The sequence below is a fragment of the Phoenix dactylifera genome, chromosome 7 (genome assembly GCF_009389715.1).
Source record: "Phoenix dactylifera cultivar Barhee BC4 chromosome 7, palm_55x_up_171113_PBpolish2nd_filt_p, whole genome shotgun sequence".
NCBI classification, from domain to species: Eukaryota; Viridiplantae; Streptophyta; class Magnoliopsida; order Arecales; family Arecaceae; genus Phoenix; species Phoenix dactylifera.
The window spans coordinates 4213870-4237465 of NC_052398.1; the positions used below are offsets into that span (position 1 = coordinate 4213870).

The 23596-nt window shown below is 37.5% G+C and overlaps 1 protein-coding gene across 1 annotated transcript; it reads left to right on the forward strand.

Annotated features, from left to right (window-relative positions):
- Positions 1 to 462: 462 nt before the first annotated feature.
- On the forward strand, positions 463 to 15885 carry LOC103702428 (ras-related protein RGP1). Its single transcript, XM_039127986.1, has 6 exons — positions 463 to 3484; positions 4939 to 5025; positions 5135 to 5735; positions 7201 to 7959; positions 9738 to 10136; positions 15165 to 15885. The coding sequence occupies exons 5-6, from the start codon at positions 9910 to 9912 to the stop codon at positions 15610 to 15612; spliced, it is 675 nt and encodes a 224-aa protein (XP_038983914.1). The 5' UTR covers positions 463 to 3484; positions 4939 to 5025; positions 5135 to 5735; positions 7201 to 7959; positions 9738 to 9909; the 3' UTR covers positions 15613 to 15885.
- Positions 15886 to 23596: the final 7711 nt, after the last annotated feature.

Here is a 23596-nt window from a genome sequence, read left to right on the forward strand (position 1 = left end):
CATAAGCACATCTTTAAATTTGGACTATTTATATTTAGATCTAAAAGTTTAGAAAGTATCAATTAACTATCGAAACTTTAAAATTGTTGCATTTTGGTCCAATCATTTCCGTGGATTCTTACATCGATAACGAAGCGAGAAAAAAATAAAATATTCTCAATTTAGAGAGATCATATCGTGGCTTTCGCGTGATCTGAAAGTGCATTTATAGCATTCATCCGTGATTATAGTTTTTAGAGCATTTCATTATTTGTCGTTCATCTAGAATTTTAAAGCGCTCCATCTTTCATCATCTAGCCACCTGCATTGATTTTAAAACATTTTATTCTTTATATGGATCATTCACTTGCTTATATAGATCTCAAAGTGTTTTATTTATATCCCAATGTATTTCGTTCATTGTTATGTGCTTGCTTATATAAATCTTAAAGCACTCTATTCACTATCATCAATTCACTTGCACAGATTTTAAAATGCTATTTTTTCTATCATCCATTCTCTTGTGCAGATCTTAAATGCATGTCGTCCTTTGTCGCACATTCGTATGTGTAAATTGTAAAAGTGCTCCATTGTCTATCATCAAAGTGGACGGATCTCAAAGCACTTGATTTTTTATCATTCATATATAGATGTATAGATTTTAAAGTGTTTCATCTTCTATCATCCATTTACTTGCATAGATTTCAAAAGTACTCCATCCTTATCATCTATTCGCTTGTATAGATTTTAAAGCACTCCATCTTCTATTATTCTTCCATTTTGCACAAATCTAATAGCACTCCATGTTTTGTCATCCATCCGTCTGCACCATTTTAAAGCGTTCTATCCTTTATCATTCATTCGTTTATATAGATTTCAAAGCGTTCCATTCTCTGTCATCCATCTATCCATATAGATCTCAAAGCACTTCATCTTCTGTTATCTATCTATATGCATAAATCTCAAAGTGCTTTATTCTTTATTATCCATTCTTCTACACATGTCTTAAAGCACTTCATCATCTGTCATCGATCTGTTTGGATAGATCTGAAAGCACTCCATTTTTTATTATTCATCGATCTCAAAATACATCTTCTATCAACTATTTACTTGTATAAATCTCGAAGTGCTATATTTTTTATAAACCATCCATCTGCATAGATCTTGAAACACTTCATTTGATGCTATCTATCTATTTGTATGCATCTCAAAGTGCTTCATCATCTATTATTATTCATTCGTTTGTATATATCTTAAAGTGTTCAATCTTTTATCATTTATCAATCTACACGGATTTCAAAAAATACTTCATCCTTTGGGGCTTTGTCTTGCATCTGTTTGCCGTAGAATGCTACTTTTTTAATTCATGCCAAAACAAAATCCCTTCGTGGCAGGAAAGAGCGTGTTTTATTTTATCAGTATTATTACCGAAATTTTTAGTTATTCCAGCAGCTAGTAATCTCTCCATCGTCGTCCAGGTGGCACCGCCCTCATTTGCCACACACCCAGCATTCCGAATCCTTCCCTCCCAGCGCCCAAAATTTGAACCACCCCCCGCTCTCTCTCTCATACCACGCCTCTTCGCCTTCTTCTCCCCCGACCGTCTCGCCATGGAGGACGACGAGGACGCGTACCGGCTCGGCGGGGGCCCAACTCCCTCGCTTCCTTCTCTCGTCTCTCTCGCCTCCTTCTTGCCCCACCCATCTCTATCCCTCCGCCGGCTCTCGAGCTGCTTCAGCGAGCTAAGCCGGGCGGTCCCCTTGGCGAGGAGGACGCTGGCCTGGGTCTCCCTACAGGGGCCGGCCGGTCGGCGTCCAGGAGGCCACGCCCGCGAGAGCCGTCGGCCGGGGCTTGAGCCCAAAGGAGGCCGCGGCTTGGAGGCTCTTCAGCCCCCTCCATCGCGTCCTCATCGTCGCCATTGTTGCCGCCGTCGCCGCCGAGTCCAAGAGACCTCAGAGGATATCTCAGTAGAAGCGATCCGTTGATCTCAGGGTCAGTTTTTATTCAAAAAATCTCCTTCTTTAATAAAGTTTCCTTGGGATTTATTTGGAGATTTGGAAGCCCTGGTTTGGTGAATACACCGGATCGTGCGATTATCTTTGTATAATTCCTCTTCCTTTTCCATTATATGGTCTATATACTTCTCATTTATTTCGTATTCTTCGGAGATTTAGTGTTATCGAAATAGAATCCCATGGCGTCTTTCATAGGACTGCCGAGGTCTCTTTACTTTTTATTTTTATTTTTGCTGCTATTTTCTTTTAATCTATTCCGGGTTACCAAAAATTATGTCTTTTAATGGTTTTTTTAAAAAAAGATGGAAAACAGGAAGAGGTATGGTTCTTTGCGGAAAAGAAAAGGAAAAAAATTTCTTTTACAGTTCTAGGTTATCTTTTATCTATGAATTAGTGTTAGGTCGAGTAGAACTAGATGTTTATTGTCCTCAAAGCTTCTTTGCCGATGCTGGGTTAAAAGATTTTTCTTTTTAATCAAACACATGTTTTTAACTCGCTCTAAATCAGTCACTTAGTGATTAAATGAAAAACTTTTTTCTGGTAAAATATTAAATAGAAATTTTTGAGAAGTTTGTTGTTTTCAGTGTTTGCGGAAAATAATCAACTCTTCTGAATGATTCATTGGCAAGGCTGCTGGGATTTTTATATAAAAAAATCTGTGTTAAGACCAGCTTTTAATAATTTTTCCAGAATCAGGGAGAGTTTGAAATAAGGCCCACACATTAACCTTTACTCAGATATATCAATTTAGTATGGAAATGATCTTCTAGAGAACTTTTTAACTTGAATAGGTTTTGTTCTGTCAGGATTTTGCTCTTAGTTGTTTCATTTTATGATTGCAGGGCTTCCTTTTAGACTTTAGTTTTGTTTATGCCCAAAGAATTCGATAGATATTAGGTAGTTTTTTTGATGAAACAGGAGGGAGGCCCACCTGACTGTTATTAAAAAAGAAAATATTTACATACTATTTACAAGGAGTGAAGAGTTAGTACATGTGGGTTCTACAAGGAGTCCAGGTTGATAGGATATATTAGGTATTTTTACTTGGTACCATTTGATCATGCAGGACCAAGTGCTACTAAACTTGCAGCAGAAACTTGACGACCTGTGTGAACAGTTGAACTCTTCAAAGGATAAATCATTTGAAATTGCCAGAAAATTTTTTTCCCAGAGGATGATCAGTTTGTGGCTGATGGAATGCTACAACAGAAAGATGCTGAAATTTGCAGCTGTGGTCATCCACTTCCTGAGCTGAATCCCCAAAGTGGGATTGTTTGCAGTGCTGCATTCTGGAGAATAAGAATAATTGGCGGTGTTGTTTGTGAACGATCTTTTTTTCTTTTTTTTTTCATCTCTTGCGATTTTCGCAGGATGTTAATGAAATGGACACTGCTAAGAAGATGTTTTTAAGACAGATCACATGAACATAGGAGAGGATGTCTGATCGTTCGGATTTTTGCTCCAGCATCACATCTTCTGTGGACATTCAGGTGAGGTTGCTCTAGGAACATGATTTTGATTTGACCTGTCAACATTGCTCGGGTATTTGCATACTCCCGGCTTAGATATTATATATTGATAGCATTGAGTTAAACTTTTGATAAGGTTGTTCTGTCTCAGACTTGGACTTAATTTTTAGTTTTTAGACAGGGTTTTTTGATGTCAATATTTTGGGTTTGTGGGTCATATCTTTATGCACGCATTTCCTAATTGTAAAGAAATTAATGAATCATGAATCCCATATCTGTGTTACTCATGAAAGAAGATAATGAAAAGGAAAAACACCAAGACAAACTATGATATATAGAAATTAAAATCTAAAAATCTCTCTCTCTCTCTAAATGTGGCTTCTCTTGCTCTAAACGTGTCTTCTCTTTCCACGGTGGAATTTGTGGCCTACTCCCACATTGAAGGTGTGAGGAGAGTGGCAGCCTTTCTTCATAAGGCATGCCTATTCCTTTCATGTGAGGCGTCTCCAAATGATACAAACATGAGGAGATTCGACAGCACACTTATCAGGAAGGAAAAAAAAATGGAATAAGAAGAAAGAATAAGGGGACTGCATCTGAAGAGGAGATATCTGACAGTTCTTTCCAATCAAATTTACAATTTAGGCCAAGTTGATTTAGCTGTCTGGTTTTCAAAACGGTCTAGCTCTGAAGTCATTGCTTTTTAGACTGCTGGGTTCTGAATCATTGGGCTAAGTGCAAGACCCTTTAGTAAATGTCCACAAGAACTGTGAAAAGTTTTATATGGATATCAAAAGCCGCATTCTTTACTCAGGTTCACGAAAAAAAGCCAGGGTAACTAGACTAAGTGGTGTAAGTTGGAAGAAGAAATGGAGGGCTAAACCCTTCCATCTTTCCAAGAGAGTATCATTCCCTGCTCAAGTTAGGCTATGTGGGTTTGGAGGACATAAAGTGAAGCATTTATTTCAAACCAGATTTCCAATATATATATATATTTGCCCTTGCAAAAAAGTGTTTTTATCGGGCTGCGCAAGTGAAACAACTTAACCCTCAAACACAGCCTAAGGTATCCATCATTTGCTTTAAGAGGGTGGACAAAGCCAGAACATAAAATCTGTTGGCCGTCTTCTCTCAAGCCATTTTTTCCCCCTATTTTAAATTATTTTCATTGTCTTCCTATTTCTGTTTGGTGGTTTGATCTTCAAGGTCCTCAAGGACTCTAGCCGTGGGAGATATGTGTTAGACATCGTATTATAGATATAGGATTTCTAAAAGAGAACTTTGTTGAGGGCATCTCCCTGACCATCAAATCTCCAAAAGGATTGTGAAGAGAGAGATGCCACCATAAGGGAACTGACAGCTGCTGCACATGCATCTACTGCTGCAGCCTCTAAAGTATTTATGTATTTTAATCTTGTTTTAGCTTGAAGAGATTTGATGATTGGTGTCTCATCTTGTCTTTTTCTCTATGACAGAGAATTGCAGAGCTGGAAGAGATCACGAAAAGGGGAAACATGGTGATCACAAGATTAAAGAAAGATATGGTGGTTCTAGAACAAAAGGTAAAACGGAACTATATTGATTACTTTGGGTTTATATAACAAAAAGATCGTCATTAGCTTTCTCTATAAATGACAGTACTGAATTGGAATATGAATACATGTTATTCAGCTGATGAGGCTTCAAAGACCATTTTCCACTGCATCAAAAATTAGCTCGCAACTTCCAATCATGACAAATAATATTTTCTATGACCTGAGTGGCACAAGTTCATCGTCGTTAGACTGTGATTCTTCAGTTGAGGGAAAAGAATGCCAATGATGTGACCCAGTTACACATGGTAGTCCTCAGTGGTGCTGCTCAGTAGCTGTTACAAGTCTGACCTCAGCAAAATCATGTGGCTCCTCAAACATCCCAACAGACAGGTTCCCGAAGCAGCACTCTGTTAGTTCTGATAAAAGACTCCCATGGTCCTCATACCTATGAGAGTCTGCAAGAGTGCACCACTTTAGCAATCAAGAGTCAGGCTCAACCTTTGTCAAAATTTGCTAGTTCCATGTCCAGATCACGAGATTGCTTCCGGAGGCAGGGATCTGTATATCCCATTGTAGAAAATTATAGTATTCACAGAGCTGACTCAGCTGTGGCATTGAAACCAAAGAGATCAGGATCTTCTGGCGGAGATTTCAAGAGAACTAGGCTGCATACTCAGTCCGAATCAGAGAGCAGAGTTTCACAGAAGCGATGGGTTCAGATTCTCAATATCACCTTGGTATTTTCCCCGTTTGATTTTTATAGAAACTACGTTTTTAGTTTCATATTGCAAATTTTTTGCCATCAGTTTCAGAGACTTTTAAAACTTTGCACCAAAAATTTCAACCAAGTTTTGGAACAGCCATCATATTTCTAATTTGATCTAGACCAGAGCAGGAGCTTTCTAGGCTAGAGAAAGAACTAAAGAGATGAAAAGATATGTTAATTACGGAGAATTTATCTTAATTAGATCTCAACTTGAGGTTATGGATATAGGTTCAGGTGCGGTTTGGAAAGGTTTTAGGTTGAGGGTCTACTTTATTGGACTTTTTAATTGTTTCATGATGCATCCACCAATACAACTGAGCAGAACGTCAGATAACTAAGGCAAAAAGAAAATCTGCATTATTGTTAAAATGATACATCATTTGGTAACTCATGGTGCATATGTTACCCTGGAAATATTAGAAGCCAACATGATATAAATTTGTCATGAATGAGTGTTCTACTTTTCTTTCGCGGCATGTAATTTCTTAGGTATTACTCAATGTTTCCAAACTTATACATTTTATAAGCTAATTTGACAAATTTTTGCATAATGTACCACAGGACTATGTGTACTATCAATAATAGTTCTTAGTTGGGAACACGCACACAAATGCACAAACTCTGCTGTTTTCTTTACATTATTATATGCATTCAAGTGGGCCTCATGCGGCACATTCATCATATATGTCTAGAGAAGCACTCCATAAGTTACTACTGCAATGATTCCTCCAGACCATCACTTTGGCAGATAGCTGACAGGCAGATTAGAGACTGGTTATTCCTTAAAACGAGTGTGCCCCTTAGAACATGATGAGGGCAGTGGATTTTCATTATTTGAATGTTGAGCATCAGTGCCAGGTTTTCATTCTTACTTTTAACCAATCTTGATTTCATATGTATAGGAGCTAGGTTAAACAGGAGTCCCACTCACATGCATTTATTAATACTACTTATGGTTAAAAATTATAGTTTTACGGCAGTAATATTACTTCATGATTGATAGAATGATTGAGCTGAAAAGCTGTAATTGTTGCCAATGCGTGGACCTAGGGCTGTTGCATAGACGGCCAGTGAGGCACTGGGATCATTAACATTTCCTAGTGCTGCAATCCTAATGACGTTTTGACATTTCAATCAAGTTTTATGATTGGCAATTTTGCCCAGTTTATGGAATCATATGTTATTGAACATTATGTGCTTTTTGTGGCTTTCTTGAAATTTGAAATGTAAAGAATAAGTTCTGTTGGGATTGGACATTTATTTGTAGTAATAATTGCTAGCATTTTAATACTTCGAGATGCCCTTAAGATCTGAAAAGTAATTATAACTACCCACCATCTTGTAACCTATTTTATCAATTGGTTCTTTATCCGTTTCTGTTTATGATTCATACCTACTTTGAGTTTATCTAATGCCTTGGACTCCTTCATTTTCAGATATTGGAATTTAAAGGAAAGTGGCATATAGAAGTTAGTACTTCAAGAGATAGATGCAATGCCATCTGTGTCGGAAGTGCTTGATCAAATATACTCAGAGACATATGCAAAGGAAGGACATCATTCAAGCTAGATATTACATTATTCCATCCATTAGCGCACTATATTTTTGATATTTTAATCTCTTAGAGTTTTGTTTCCAATTTTGACAAAAGGACACCTTTGGTCTTAATTTTGTGCTTGTTTACCTGACAACTGTCATAACATCTGATAATTTAATTACCATAGTCTATTGGAAAAAAATGATTTCATTCAATTTTAATCGGAAGTGGTTAATCCTTCACTTCTTTTTCTGCACACTCAGCTATCCATTTTTTTTCCCTTTATGATCTATGACCTCTCATCAATGCTTCATCTGCTTGAGGTAATGGCAGTTCATGCCAACTCTGAGGTTCATATATACTCTGATGATAAAATTTTGATCTCTTAATTGATGTCAATTTACTCTTGAACTAGGTAGAATGAAATTCTTTTGTACTTGGGATTTGACAAATCTTGGTCGTCCACTGTTCTGTCAGCAAAGAAACTTCCATGGTGATTACAATATCACGTCACCCTCATCTTCCACCTCTTTGCATGTAACAGGGCAGGGAGGGGAATTATGGCATTGTACAAAACTTTTATTGCATCGTAATAAAGCATAATTCACAAGGCCACAGAACCAGGGAATGACTGGGGGAAGGAGAAGCAAAAGTAGAGGTATGATAAACTCCGCTTTAGCTATAACATGTTTGTTTGAATTTTAAGGCCGCTTAGGAGCTCATATTGAATCACTTGTATGTTTGATGCATCCCAAACCAAAATGTTACAAATATAATCCGGTCGCATGAATTTTTAGAAGAGCTGCGAGAACTTGTTCAATCAGATTCTTGAAATATATCTGGTATTTTTGTTTGATAGCACCTACGACTGTACTTTATTCATAGTTCCTTTATATAGAAGATGGGTATTGGCACGGCGGTAAAGTTCTATTTGTAACTTAAGTATTATGGATTCAAAACACTGAAAATCTACAATTTTTAACAAAAGATAAATAAGGAAACGTCTTCATGATCATTTAGCTTCAAGATGCCTTGATGATGTCCTCTCCGTTGAATAGGATAAAATGGTTCTCTCTTAGTCAATTTTAATTAAATTATTAAAAAAAATCATGAAAGAAAAGTTGCTGCAGATGGCTGCAATGTTCAAGATTCAATTCGTTAGTGCCTGCTTATACGTGCGCAAGCACATTGGCACGTATACACGCACATATGGGGGCCCTCCCTTGGAGGTTGTGTGGGCCCTATCATGATGACCAGATAGATCCTACATGACAGGTGGGCTCTGTTTGGCCTTTGCAGGCATGCCTATATTTGTCTGGGACTAATTTCTCCAGACTAAGATTAAATTGTATATTCCTTGTTTAGTCTCTAGCTTGTAACGCTGCAAATGGGTCGGGTCGACCCGAGACCCGACCCGGCCCGACCCGCGTAGATCCGATCCGACTCGAATTTTAGGATCCGCGGGTCCGGGTCGGGTCCTAAAATTGGATCCGAATTATTTTCTAGGTCGGATCTGGGTTCACCGAACGGATATAATCCGAATGGATCCGAAAAGAGAAAAAAAGAGGGGGAAAAAGTAAAAGAAAGTTTTTTTTTTTTTTGTGTGGGTCGTGGCACTATTGGTCTGTGAGTATTCTCTCTCGGTCTATTACACTGTTGATACCTCTGGTGTCTCGGTAGCAGGCTTTTTTTTCTTTTTTTCCCTCTGTTTTTTGGTTTCTATTTTTTTTAACTTTTGCAGGGAGGAAGTGAGGGAACACCGAACTGAATATGGGTCATGTGCCAGTTTTCTGCAATGGAATTGGATTTTGGAAGAAGGTATGGGATTTTTTTTGTCCTCGTGAGTGGGGAGCCAGGAGACACCAAGTTCCGTCCAATCAGTCATATGAACAAAAAATAGTGTGATATGAAAAAATTTGGCTTGTAGACCGACTTAGTCAAGGGTCACCTGTTCTGACTGGAGGTCAATTGCAAGTCTTTCAAGTCATGGGTCACCCAGCTATGATATGATCAAATTAGATTTATCCAAATTTTTTTCCAAAAGCATAAAAAATTGGACTCAATTTGGACCGGATCCAATCCGACTCGGATCCGATCCGACCCAACCCGATCTTCAACCGGGTTGGATCTGGGTCCAAAATAAGAATCCGAATAAAAAAATAGGTCGGATCGGGGCCACCCAGGATCCGATCCGACCCGGCCATTTGCATCTCTACTAGCTTGGGAGGCAACAATTTTTACATGGTAAAAAAAAAAAATATTAAATGATTCACCAAAAAAAAAGTATTAAATTAGTTACTAAAAATAAAAAAAAAGGCTGGGGGAAGGCGATTTAGATAGACCTTGCTCTCTCTTTCTCGCTCGCTTCTCTTCTTTCGTTTTCCTATTCATTTCTTCTCGTCCTCATCTCTTTTTGATCGGCTGATCCCTCCGAAGGAAATATTACGGAGTTGAAGAGAAGGGAGAATAAGAATATCCGCATCTGATGGTGTTCACCTCCTCCTCGATCTCTCCCAATCGGATTCGGTTCTCCTCGTCGCCTCGGTCCTAGAGCTCCGTGGAAGAGCAAGGGGGGGTCTGTGGTCCACCGCGGTGAGAGTAAGGGAGGATGTCGAATCTTTACGGGGAATTCAACCAGAAGATCGACTATGTATTCAAGGTGGTGCTGATCGGGGACTCGGCGGTTGGGAAATCGCAGCTGCTGGCGCGCTTCGCCCGCAACGAGTTCAGCTTGGATTCCAAGGCCACCATTGGCGTCGAGTTCCAGACCCGCACCCTCACCATCGACCACAAGACTGTCAAGGCCCAGATTTGGGACACCGCCGGCCAAGAAAGGTAGGTCCTTTCTTTTCTTTTCTTTTCTTTTTATTTTCCCGTTCTCTTTCCTTTTCGTTTTTTCCCTGCGAAATTCTGTTATTTTTGTTTGGTTTTACATTATTTTTTTAAGAGTTTCATGGATATGTGCATCAAATTTTGATTCTCTCTACCGGATTCTGGATCTGTGTTTAGCACTGTTGTCTGATCTGTATCAGGATTGTATAGGGTTTTGAAATTTATAATTCTTTACCGGCCGTATCGAGCCTTTTTAAGAGTTGTTTATTTGGATCGATTTGTTAGGGTCTGTGAACTATCCTCTTTTTTGAATTATGGGTGTCACTTAAATGTCTAAATTGATCTCTAATTGAATTTTTTTGAGAAACGTCATAAGTCTCTTCTATGGATAGGATCGTTAGGTTATGGATTGGTTTTCTTCTTCGAGTTCTGGGTCCTAGTTGTTGCTTGGATACCGTGGCAGGAACGTGTACCTCTTTTTTTTTTTTTTGATGGTAGTGGTCGCTCCCCCACCCCCACCCCTACCCCTTGATCTCTATATTCTTCTTGTTTCATTCCTTTTTCTTCCGTTGGTAACTGAGCTTTTCTGTGATTTGTTTTTCAATTATCTCTGGGAAATCATAGGCTTTTCTCTCAAAACTATCGATGCCTCCGCAACTATTTTATGATATCATGGTTCTTATGGCGTTTCCTGGGTATAACGTCCTCTTCCCATTGGTCCAAAGAACTATTGTTAGAATTTTCTTTCTTATTTTTGAGGGATGGTTATAAGTAGTATTCATGCTTACATGAGGTTCATATTGCGTATTTTTTTTCATTGTGTGATGAGAGTTGTGCACTCGAGATACTGGAATTTTGTTTGGTTTATAAATACTTGTATCGCAGCCTGTTGGCATCTGATTTCTAGCTCCACTCATATGACCTTTGATATGGTTCATGGTTGGTTGTCAATGGTAGCAGAATAGTTGTTATATTTGAATCAAAGCACAATTCTTACACGTGCTTAATTGGAAGCCAAATGGTATGGCTGACAACAGTTGATTTATTGCTCACATGGTAGCATGTATAGTGATATGTTGATGAAAAAGAAGGATTATACTATTCCTTTTCTTATTTAACAAAGTGGATCAGGTCTACGCGGTAATTCTTAACTCTCTTGTCTATGCTCTGGTTCTGCTGAAATCTAAAGAGATGCTTTGCCTTTTCAAATAATCAACAAGACATATTACACTGCTCAGATCTTAGTGCCACGTAATTCAATGATTTACCGTGAAACTCATAAAATAGTTACGATAACTATAAAATAACCTAATTAGATGGCCATAGTTTTGTTAAAAAAGCATAATCTAACATCTAAATTAAATTTTCAATGATATTTTTATAATAAAATTTGTTAGCGGCAAGGATTTAAAAACCGCTAGAATGGGATGTTACGAACCAACGCCAGTATGGTTGCTGGAATGTTGAAATCCTGTGTACTACTATGTACCAGCTACACCAATACATATTGATAGTACTGCACCAGTGCATACCAATAGCTTTTTATTTTTCCAGGCTGTTATTCTTGGTATGTATTGTACATACCGGTACTATACTAATTCAATGACAAAATGGTCAAGGTTCTGTACCAGTATTTAAAACTTTGGTTAGCGGAAAGTAAGCTCTACACTCAAGGTCTAATTTTGTGCCACTGGTATTTAAAACCTTGGTAAGCGGAAAGTAAGCTCCATACTAAAGGCTGAATTTTCTGCCACTATTTAATCCCATTTATATATTGAGAAGTTTTGCAATTTTGCATGATAATTAAAACTATAAGTAAAAAATGTATGAATAGAGTTGTGGAATTTCATGAGACTCTAAAGTTATGGACTCCATAAATTTTTACTATGCTGTTATTTTTCCATATTTGTAAATAAAATAGATAATTATCGCTTGTAAAATTCAAAACTTTTTGGAGTCTAATATTTGTAAAGAACAAGGCATATATGCAGGTTGAATTGTTATTGGTTAATTAGAGTCATATTAGGTAAAAAAAATTGGTGATTAAGATATAAGACTTTTCTTGCAGGATCTCTGGGTCTTATCAATGTTTCAATATAATAAAACCTCTAAGTTTTTTAGATTTAAGAAATTTCCTAGTATTAAAAGCAACTATTTGACCTAATCATGGAATGTGGAATTTGTTCTTGAGTTGGAAAGTTTATCTCACGTAGATAAAATTTAAATTTATGCTTTTTTTATTGAACTCTAATGAAGTGTTTTTCCTTATATGTAATATTTTCAGTAATTGGAGATTTACTTAAATGATTTTTATGTACATAAGATTTGCTTTGTTTATGTGTTGTCATGGTCTTCTCCTAATATATACGTACCTCCAACAATTAATATAGTGGAAATAAAGGTGTCAATGGAGACTTATAACCCACTAACCCAATCTGTAATCGGCCTGTCATAAGGTCAGGTTTGGGTTTAGGTAGATCGATACCCAAAAACCTGAGTACATCATAGAAATATATAAACTCATATAAAAATACATGTTTGTGTGTATCTATTAAATTTTCTTTTTAATCATACAGGATAAAAATCAAGTGAAAGAGTAGTGAAATCGTAACACAACTTGTTCCACCAAATTCCTATCCTTGTGGTGGTATTTTTTTATAATATATTTGTTTTGATTTAATATTTTTATTGAGCCGGATTATTATAGAATCGTTTTCATTCTTCATGTCTTTTCATTGCGTGAATGTTTAGGTAACAAAAGTAATAGTTGAATGGATATCCTCTTTTAGATACAACTTTTTAATATTTTGTATATCTTTATTTTTTTTGTGTTCCCGATCTTTGAGATAGTGTTAAATAATCTTGAAAAATATTTCAAAAATTTAGCAAAATACCTGATACCTGACCTTTTGTTGGGTCCAAGATTGGGTATGGATATAGAGTTTTAATTGGGTACAGTTTTTTTCTTTTTTACAGAGTTTTAATTGGGTTCGGTTTGGATTTGGATTTAATAAGTATTTTTTTGGTTTGGGTACAGATATGGCCAAACCCAACTCAAACGCAACTTGTTGACCCCTCCTAAGTGGAAAAGTAACACAGGGTCACCAACTTTTGCTCAATAGTCGGTACCAACCCCATGCCCGGTGCCGACATTGGCTTCATCACAGAGTCAGCATGGACGATATGGGTCAACACTTAAGATTCCTAGCAAGATATCTGTATTGAAAACTACCCTCAGAGAAAAAGATATATATATATATATATATATATATATATATATATATATATATATATATATATATATATATATATATATATATATATATATATATATTGAAAAAAAACATGTGGAGATTTTGTTTAAAAATTTGTAGGGATATATAGCCTAGGTTCCCTGCTTAAATTTCATGCTTTTGTTTAATCAGTGACTTATTACTGATTCTCTTCTTAGAGTAAGATTTAGAAGAGAGGAAGAAGGCTTACCAGGTGCTATCTTCTTTGAAAGGTGTAATAGTTATTTATTCATTGTTACACTCGATCTTGGTTAATCTATTTAATGAAATTTTAGTAACCTGATGTCAATCGTGGCTGGATCAAATCAAGAATTTCTGTAGATTTTGAGTTTTGTGAAATATGATTCTCACCATTTGATGGGAGGTGCGGAATAAGTTGAAAAGCTCAATTTGGCTGTCATGATGTTGTCTGTATGATGAGAATGAATGTCTGATCTTTGATGACTTTTCTTGGATGGGTTGACTCCTTTGCTATCTTGTCTTTGTTGTTATTATATTTTGTTTGTCTTTTATCTGTACTAGTCCTTGATGCTCATTGAGTCCAAAAAGAAAAGAAAAAATAAGTTTATGAATATAAAAAAATATACAGTATATGTAAACATAAGATTCAGAGGAGGTTCTTGCTGTTAGTAGGAAGATATGTGGAATGGATGGTTGGAGAGGTGAGAGAGTGATGGCTATTCAGATGGCAAGGAGACAGGAAAACAAGGTTGAGGTGGTTTAATAGAGTGGTGGCTCATCTTTAAGTTCGATTGGTATTCTTATCCACCTGATTTTAAATTTAAATAAGATCTTTGTCTAGAAAGAGCAATTTATTCTTCCAACTTTACACATGCAAACAATCTGTATATTATTAAGTTTCATTAAATAGATTAAATATTTTCCTGATATGGTCAAATGTGATTGACCCGTAACTATTTTTCCTTGTTAACTTTGCTTCTTAACTTATGAACCAATATTTGTGCCCTAGAAGGGTAGAAATGGAATTTCAGCCGTGGTTCCATTCTCATTGATTTTGTTGTAACATTTTTACAAGCAGTCTGCTAAAACCTTTTAGATAATCAGTGAATGATCCTTAAGTTCAGCCACTTTCTTTAAGATTTACTTGTTTGCTGTAGCCTCATGTATGTTAATGCTGACATTTACAGAAAAATTGCATTTAAGCACCTAACTAATATCTAATAAAAATTATGCATGAAGCTCAAAATAATGTAACCATGAGGAAATGTGTGCAACTTGCTTATTAACTGTAACGACTCAGGACCTCGCCCAAAAAGGCTAGCCGGAAGGTATTATTTGGGTTCCTTGATCCTGTATAAGTATCCAAGATTTACCTAGCGAATAACCGATGTGGGACTAAACACATGCCCGCATGGGTCCTCACATACTTTCTCCGTTCAAGCCCTGACGTCCTCGTCAGGCTAAGGGTTCAAATCTATTCAAATCTAATCACAAACACCACGATCGGCCTGTGATCAGTCCCAATAGATCTGTGCTGCAGTGTCCCCAAGTCCACATAGGTTATAGGCCGGGTTTGCTATGATACCATTTGTAATATGTGAGGACCTGTGCGGGCGTGTGTTTAGTCCCACATCGGTTATTCGCTGGGTAGATCTTGGGTACTTATACAGGATCAAGGAACCTAAGCTATTGATTTCATTTTCCTTTGGAATATCTGTTTCGTGTCATGTTCCTCGGGACTTCTAACTCTGATGCTCCGTCTGGTGATGGGTGCTAGGTACCGTGCCGTGACAAGTGCATACTACAGAGGTGCGGTGGGGGCATTGCTGGTCTACGATATGACAAAGCGCCAGTCATTTGATCACGTGGCGAGGTGGCTAGAGGAACTACGTGGGCATGCCGACAAGAACATTGTTATCATGCTCATTGGGAACAAGTCTGACCTTGGAACCCTTCGTGCTGTCCCCACCGAGGATGCAAAGGAATTTGCGCAGCGTGAGAACCTGTTCTTCATGGAGACCTCCGCACTTGAGGCCACTAATGTTGAGACTGCTTTCCTGACTGTCCTTACTGAGATTTACCGCATCATTAGCAAGAAGGCTCTTGTTGCCAATGAGGAGCTTGAGGCTGGGGGAAATTCAAGCCTACTAAAAGGAACTAAGATAGTCGTCCCTGGCGAGGTGCCACCAAGTGGGACCAAATCTGCATGTTGTATGTCCTCGTAGGTGGCAGTCTCTCATCAAGCCACCTTTTTTGTTACAATTATGTTCCAATCTTGGAAGATTTTTCCATATCCCAAGGATTTTGATGCCTGCCATTTTTGAAAAGTTTGCAAAGAACACCATTTACTGGATTGTTAAAAGGCTGTACTCTTTCCCCCTTTTTTTCCCGCTTTTCTGTCTCTTCCTGATTTCATCTTCTGTAATATAATGAGAGCATATGGAACGATTTTAAGGTGCAGAAATTAGTGGATATATAGTTCAATTGTTATGTGCCAAGTCTTCTGTGCTTTTCAATTTTATCAAATCTATCCTTTTTGATCTTGTAATCCATCCTTTTGACGTATGAAAGTAGTGATGAGGAGATTACTTGCTTTTGAGTGTTTACCACAGATTTCCATGGGTAGATCACTGGGCACTAAAAAGGATTATCCAGCCTGAAGCAGAGTTTGTTTCTGTCATGAATGTTGTGGGTTAAGCTTCGCAGGGTCTTGTTTTGTGCTATAGATTTACTGGATGAATTTCAATTATTGTCCAGAATCACAATTTTTCTTTTTTTCTTTTCCAAATTTCTGTCATCCTACAGCAGTCAAGTGAAATTAAAATCCCACCATTACCATTGTACCTTCTCTGACATTTTCCTTTCAAAACTGAAATTTGCTGTTTGAAGACTCCCAGTGGCCCCAAAGACCAAACCGGAGCATCTGATAGCAACAAATTTTCTCCGTTAGTGCCAATGAGAAATGCATATGCTCTAGGATCTCCTGAAGCACGCAAGTCATTGGAAGCATTTGGGCTCCAGGGAGGACCTCAAGAAGCCGGTCTACAGGTAGAGAGCTTTACTTAGCTCCCCGAAGGGCGGCTATAAAGTTTGGGGCTTCCCTTTGGAATGAGACGAGTGTCTCTTAACATGAGTTAATATAATAGTAGCTTGTTTTAATAACTTGAGCTGCAAAAAATAGTTTCTTTTCTTCGATAAACAAAAAGTATTTTCTTTTTCCACTTCTAGTGGATTTTTCTTGCCTGCTCATGTACATCTAGCTAGTTCAAGCTACGTTGTTCAGAAGTTTCCTATCTCAAATCCTGAAATCAAGTAATAAAACCAAGGAAAAGAATGTCTTGTTCTTGCTCTTACTAGACAAATGTTTGTGATATTTTTGCAGAACAAATATCAACTTCTATGACTACTGCCTTCCAAGGAAAAGATGCTTCTGGCGCGCCATCAACTGCTGCCGCTTTCCATCCTAGTTTTGATTTGTTCACATTCATCGTGCATCTAGGATTAGTGGTAGTTACTTGATACGGACCTCGGCAGTTGTTTGTTATTCTCTCTCTCGGTAAGGTAAGACGGATACATCATATCGTCCTCATATGAATACATGTAAGAAAATCAGAAAATAGAAGATAATGAAGAGGGGGTAGTGAGAACTCATAGCTATTATATATCCAGGCACCAGAGTGATGTGCAATATACGAGACGACCCAACCAGCATCCCCATTCACCTCTCAATAAACATAGGTGATCTGGGAGGCCATGCAGTTCCTCAATAGGTTCCAGATATTCTGTAACAGTGGGTGCTCTCACCAGCTCTGGTGTGACCCTAAATTCACCCAATAACTATCGCCGAATCTCCTTCCAGATGAACCTGATTTGCCCCTAGGGTGAGCCGCACGTAGGTAATCTCCTCCTATGCGGCTTTGAGATTGGCTCCAAGAACAGAAGTGTCGTAGAGTCAACTACTCCCAGCTGCAACCAATCTGAAATCAGCATCTCTGATCACAAACCCAACACTTCATCTTCTCCCATAATCAGACACACTGTCATGATAAGTTTACTTTGAGAAAGCTCGGAGAAAAGGGCTTCCAAGAGATGAATATCATTTGAGTAGCTCTAAGAGCTGAATGAAAAACTCAGATGTCCCTCACAACACTAAGTTCTCTGACTATCTGCGCTAGGGAGAACTCATTAGCATGGTGAAGCGCCTTATCAACTACTGCCCTGAGGTTCTATCTCTGTCCCTCAAAGATCCTGAAGTTTTTGTTCAGCCAAATATGATAAGCAATATAAGCAGAACTGACACCTTTAGCACTAGTGACGGATCTCTGCAGGGAGCCTTTCAAGTAAGCAAGGAAGGTTGTAACCGGGGTCGAAGACTGCAAGAAACACTAGTTGGCTCCGGCCAGTTGCTACACAGGACGTGCCTCGGATAACTAAACAGGACGTGCTCGATAGTCATCTACAAAGAGGAGATGAGAGATCGGCTCAACGGATAGGGTAGGCCTATAGGCCTCAATCACCTAGGTCATGGAGGTAGTATAGAGGGCTCTAGACAAAGCATCAGCACAAATAATAAATATGTAGGAGGATAGAGGGCAACCTTGGCGCAGGACGATGATGGAGTGGAAGAAGGCCATGGGTGCCCCGTTCACTAGGATAGCAAAAGACGGGTACCGAACACAAGCCATAATCCGTTTAATCCACACTTCATGGAACCCAAAACTAGCTAAGAAATAAGAGAGAAAACATGAACTTGACCGCCATGAGGCTTCGTCCACTCGAGGCACCCTGAAGATTGATCATGCATGAACTCTAGCAGCCCCGGCCGCCTCGTTGGCCTCATTGGTTACTGTGGATGGTCATTGGTGGCACCTCTCGGCCGGTCTGATCTAGACCCTCCGCCCCCTATGCCCTGCTCCACCTCCGAATCAACCACCGTGGGGCTGGCACCCCCTCCATGGCCGCCGTTGCCCGTGCCAGTGTGGTTTGCTGCGATTCCTTGGGATGGAAGGCGATGGCTTGGGCTTTGGGGGGCTCTCCTCAGGCTGGGCTTGCGACGGGCCGGCTACCCTAGGGTCTACTTCTATGGTAATGGAAGGGATCAAGTAGCAATTTTCCAGAACAATGTACCTCTCTAAGGCCATTTCCTGGTTTCGTTCATGAGAAAAGACCTTTATCTTGTTGCCATACATGGCATTATCTCTTATGAGATAGGGAACAATGATGTACTTAAAAGTGTTTTTTGCCTTCCCCTCTTCCTCTTCTATCAACACTTTCATGCAACATAGATATCCAATTTGTCTGTTTTCATACGAACAATTGCTCTTTGAACAAGTCTTCTCCTCATCATTCGCTGTTATTGCACTGCTGTGCTTTAATAAGTTGCGGGTCCTTGTCAGACCATCTGATGGCTGACATCAAATCTCTATTTAATTACGCAAGTCATCATGGACTTGTATAATTTATAATTGCTTCATCAATTTTTTTCACTAATATTTAAATAATTTTTAATTACTAAATCCCCATAGATTTTGTTTAGCTTATCAGGAAATTTTGAGATCTAAGAGATTTTCTTGGAAGGCAACTGTTCCGAGTTTAATAGTTAATATTAAATAGTTCTACATCTACTAATTAATTCTCTGAAATGTTTGATAATGGACGGCAAATGCAGCCCTGGTTGTGAATTTGGGTCCCAAGTTTGGAAAATGGACCGAGTCGGCCAGTGGTTCAAATCTCCAATCATATGTGATGTGGATTTGGCTCAGATCATCACATCTATGGACTAGCCTGGACTCAATTTTAAATTAAAGCCTCTGCAATGTTATAATGGTCTGTGTAATGGTGCTGGGGCACCACCACTTTATTACAGTAATATAAAACAGTCAATATAAAATTTCCATTATAGAAACATTATGATAATTGTACACAGCATTATAATAGTTGTTCTTCAACTCACTTTTACATACCAAAATAATATTATTTTGTATTTTAGAAATACAGATATTTTAAATGTAAAGAATATCATACTTCATGATAAGTGGTTTTTTTTTCAAATAACATTATTATTTTTCAGTTATTATCTACTTATTTTATCATTAGTTCCTAATGGCAAGTGGCACGTATAGTTATAATCATTATTGTATTCCAAAAATATATAGTCGAAGTCTGGAGCTAAAAAAAAAAAAAAAAGAGACTGCTTGCTAATATTGTCATCATCTATTATATAAAGATAACTCTTGGAGTTAGGCACCCGGCATAGCTCCAAAGTAGTTAGCGTACGCTTTAGCTTTTCTAATTTTTTTCTCTAAACTTCAGCCGGACATCTTCTTTGGGACCACACCCAAGTTAAATTAGATTTTAGAGTTCAAATCTTTATTGAACTCTTCTACCAAAGCAGAGAAGCCAATCCATTTATTTACCCCTAATTTTTTAGCTTAAAAACTATACGGAGACCCTGCGTGCTAATAAAAAAAATAAAATATAGCTTTCTGTATATATATATATATATATATATATATATATATATATATATATATATATTATTTTTTTTTGCATATGCATAGTATATACTAACAACTAATAAAAATTAAGTATAAATAATTTTTTAAATTATATTAAGTTATATTATTTTTTGTTACTTTAGTAAGCGGATGGAGGTTTGATTGGGATGAATATATGATGGATTGGTAAAAGTAAGCTCCTTCTATTTCGAAATATATGTACATAATGAGCTGTTGCGAAATAATTAGCTTGTTCATGCCCACAAAACCCTATGCAGTTTTAGTGCATAAATTTGAGCTTAGAAACAATAATCCGTCTATGGTTTGCGCTTGCATTTGGAATGGCACGTGCCACGTTGTCGACGTCCTCCAATCCATTGTCCTGTAACGAGGTATATGAAATTGTATTCCGTTCATTCTTGGCACGCGTGAACACACGCTTACGCAGCCGGGGGAATAAAAGGTTGAAGGTTGCGACGTTCCGCTGACGCCACCCCACGCGTGACCGTGACTCCGTGCTAAGCGGGCAGGCTACTGAAACGGGTCGGATTCGCTTCGGATCTAAATTGGCGAGCTACAATCCCCCAAGGTTCATTGGGTCTGGAGTCTGGACCAACCGGAGAACATCTACTGTACATTATACCCGTATCTGACCCGTTTTCATGGCCAAACCCGGTTCTAGATTCAAAATTTAGACATGGATCCGGATTCTGGATCGGATCCGATACAAATCGGGTCTGATTGGTCCTACCCGACGCATGTTGTTCTAGTCTGCGGTCCATGCTCATGAGGCTCGCGAAGGAGGAATAGTATAACAGTGACCAGCGACTAGTGACGCAACGGCGCCATTTCTTTTATATATTTTTTTGTTTCTAGAAAGAGCTAGAAACAAAACGATAATGCCCCCTCCCCCAGAAGAAGAAATAAAATATTTTAATTTTTTTTACATATATATACTCTTTAAATATACTAAATATGAATATTTTTATAAAATTGCTATTTGCATGTATACCATTATCAAATACTTATTTTGCATATATATCCTTCTTTTTATTTTTTATATATATACGTACCCATATCATCTAACGCCATTAAAAAATAAATGATTTAAATTTTAATTACTAAAAAAATTTTATGAGTACATATAAAAAAAATCTTTATAAAGATATACATGCAAATAGCAACTTTGCAAGGATATTTATGCATTTATGCATATTTAGGAGATATATAGTTAAAAAAATAAAAAATATCAAAATTCAGTAAAAATAATTTAATTATTCTTGATAAAAAATAATAAAAAAATTTAATTTTATCATGTCACATGATCTTATGTTAATATCAATTCTTATAAAATAAATTATATTTTTTTATGAAATTCTTGAATAAAAAACAAACAACTCAACATTTACAAATCACCCAAAAATAATTTATTAATTTAAGTATCTATAATTAATTTAAATTCAATATGTTTTAATCTTTTAAAAATAATGAAGAATATATAGATGTCATAGATTCAGTAATTGTAATTATATCAAAATCAAATAGAGAATAATATTACCAACATGATCACCTAATATTCCAACTTGACCTAGTCGATTTCTTAAAAAAGAAAATTGATAATATGGTTCAATCTTTTTTTGACTTTTGATCCAACTGAATCATAAAAGATTTGGCAAGTTTCAGCCGAGTTTTATTTTTTAAATGTATAGCCTTCTAAATATGAAAAATTATATAAATATCCTCATAAAGTTGCTATTCGCATGTATACCCTTCTAACTTTTTCTTGCATATATATCTACTCATAAGGGTATTTCAATTATTTTAGTTTTAAGCCATTTATTTTTTAACGATGATACATAGTATGAGTACATATAAAAAAAATATATACTATAAATAGTAATTTTTTTTGAGGGTATTCATATAATTTTATATATTTAGGAGGGTATATATGTAAAAAAAATTATTTTAAAATATATTAAAGAATTGTATTAAAGCTTACTTTCCAAGCCATCTTCCGTGCATTTGAATAAAATAAAATAAATTAACAAACATGCACACCTTATCGAATGCATGGAAAAGAAAAAAGAAGGAAAGGAATGATGCGATCAAAAGCAAGTGGATTGGGATGTGGGTTTTGATGAAATGACATGTTAGAACTTGATATCCTCATTTTTGACCCTTCAAATTTGTAGCTGCTTTTTATTGACATGTGAGCTCTATTGACTGCCATTAAACTTTCATCAAAGCTCTATTCTTCACCAAAGCTCTATTGACTACCATATTTATCTCTAGTGATTAACAATAGATAATTGAAACAAGAAAAAACAACACAATAACTAAGATGGATAGGTTGGACTTACAAGTCCTTATAATGGTTAATTTGATTAAATCAACTAGATTAAAAAAAACACATGAATAGAACACGAGTAGATCTCGCACTCCAGCCTGGATTGAGATCGGTAATTATACATAAAATCACTTTCCCATGAAAAATTAGTATAACGATAAGACGAACTGTAAATTTCATTTCTAGGCAACATGTCATCTTTTTTTTTTTTTCTTTTTCTTGGAGATGAATGAAATGTGTATTGGTTGAAAATTGGGCTAGGTGTCGATAATCAAGCACTTCTCAAAGTCTAATTCTAAGAGTATCTTTTGTTTGAGATTATATTTTTAGTTAAAAATAAATAAACAAAATAAATAAATAAATAGATAAATAAAGGCCAAAGATGGGGTGGTTGGGAATCATGTGTCTGCTTAAAAAAGGCCTAGAATCCTAGATTTTGACTGATAATAGACATTAGCAAGATCCTATCTCCACCTAAATCAGAGGATGGTCAGAAGCGAAAGGAAAGCTGGCAGCCAAATGAAACCTAGCCACGAAGTTCTAAGAAATTTCTTCCTTCTTATTCACACCTCATGGAACCCACGAGTCCGCATACAACTCCCCCCTCCATTCTTGAATGGATGCGACTCGCAGCTTCGGCGTCCGGTGAATTTATTTATATCCAGCGAGGCCTTGGTCGCCTCCATGTGAATGCTACTTGCGCCTAAAGCATGCCAAGCATGGATGAAACTCTTTCAGGCTACTCTCAACTTTACTTCGATGACCAACTCCTCAGAAGGTGCATCATCCTCCAGCTGCTATAAATTTGGAGTCGTGCCAAGGTCGAGTTGCCTCCATATGAATGCTACCTGCGCCCAATGCATGCCTAGCATGGATAAGACTTTCTCAGACTGCTCTCAACTCTACTTCCATGATTGACTTCTCAAAGGTGCATCATCCTTTTGCTGCTATAAATTTGGAGTCGTGTCGAGGCCGGGTCGCCTCTAATATGAATTCTACCTGCGCTTAATGCACGCCTAGCATGGATAAGATTTTTTCAGATTGCTCTCAACTCTACTCCGATGATTGACTCCTCAAAGGTGCATCATCCTTCCACTGCTATGAATCTGGAGACATGTCCTCCCCCACGGTTAGACTTGCACGTTAGCTAGTAAGCCGATACATATCTGACCCGTGAACTCCACCAATCGGAGGGCTGTCAGCTTTTCCAGACTCGCCCTCCCCCGAACCGCGTTGGTGTAACCACGGTACAGTGGACCGGTCCAGACAACGCTATCTTGCACGAAACCGACGGCTGCGTCAAGACTTTTCCCTTGATATATCTTTCTTTTATTCAACGAACCATATTAATTCTTTACTGGAAAT

Excerpts from the sequence above, each read along its gene's own strand:
- LOC103702428 (XM_039127986.1), top strand. The coding sequence starts at position 9,910 with ATGTCGAATCTTTACGGGGAATTCAACCAGAAGATCGACTATGTATTC. Across the intron at positions 10,137-15,164 it reads GACACCGCCGGCCAAGAAAG|GTACCGTGCCGTGACAAGTG; the intron begins GTAGGTCCTTTC and ends GATGGGTGCTAG.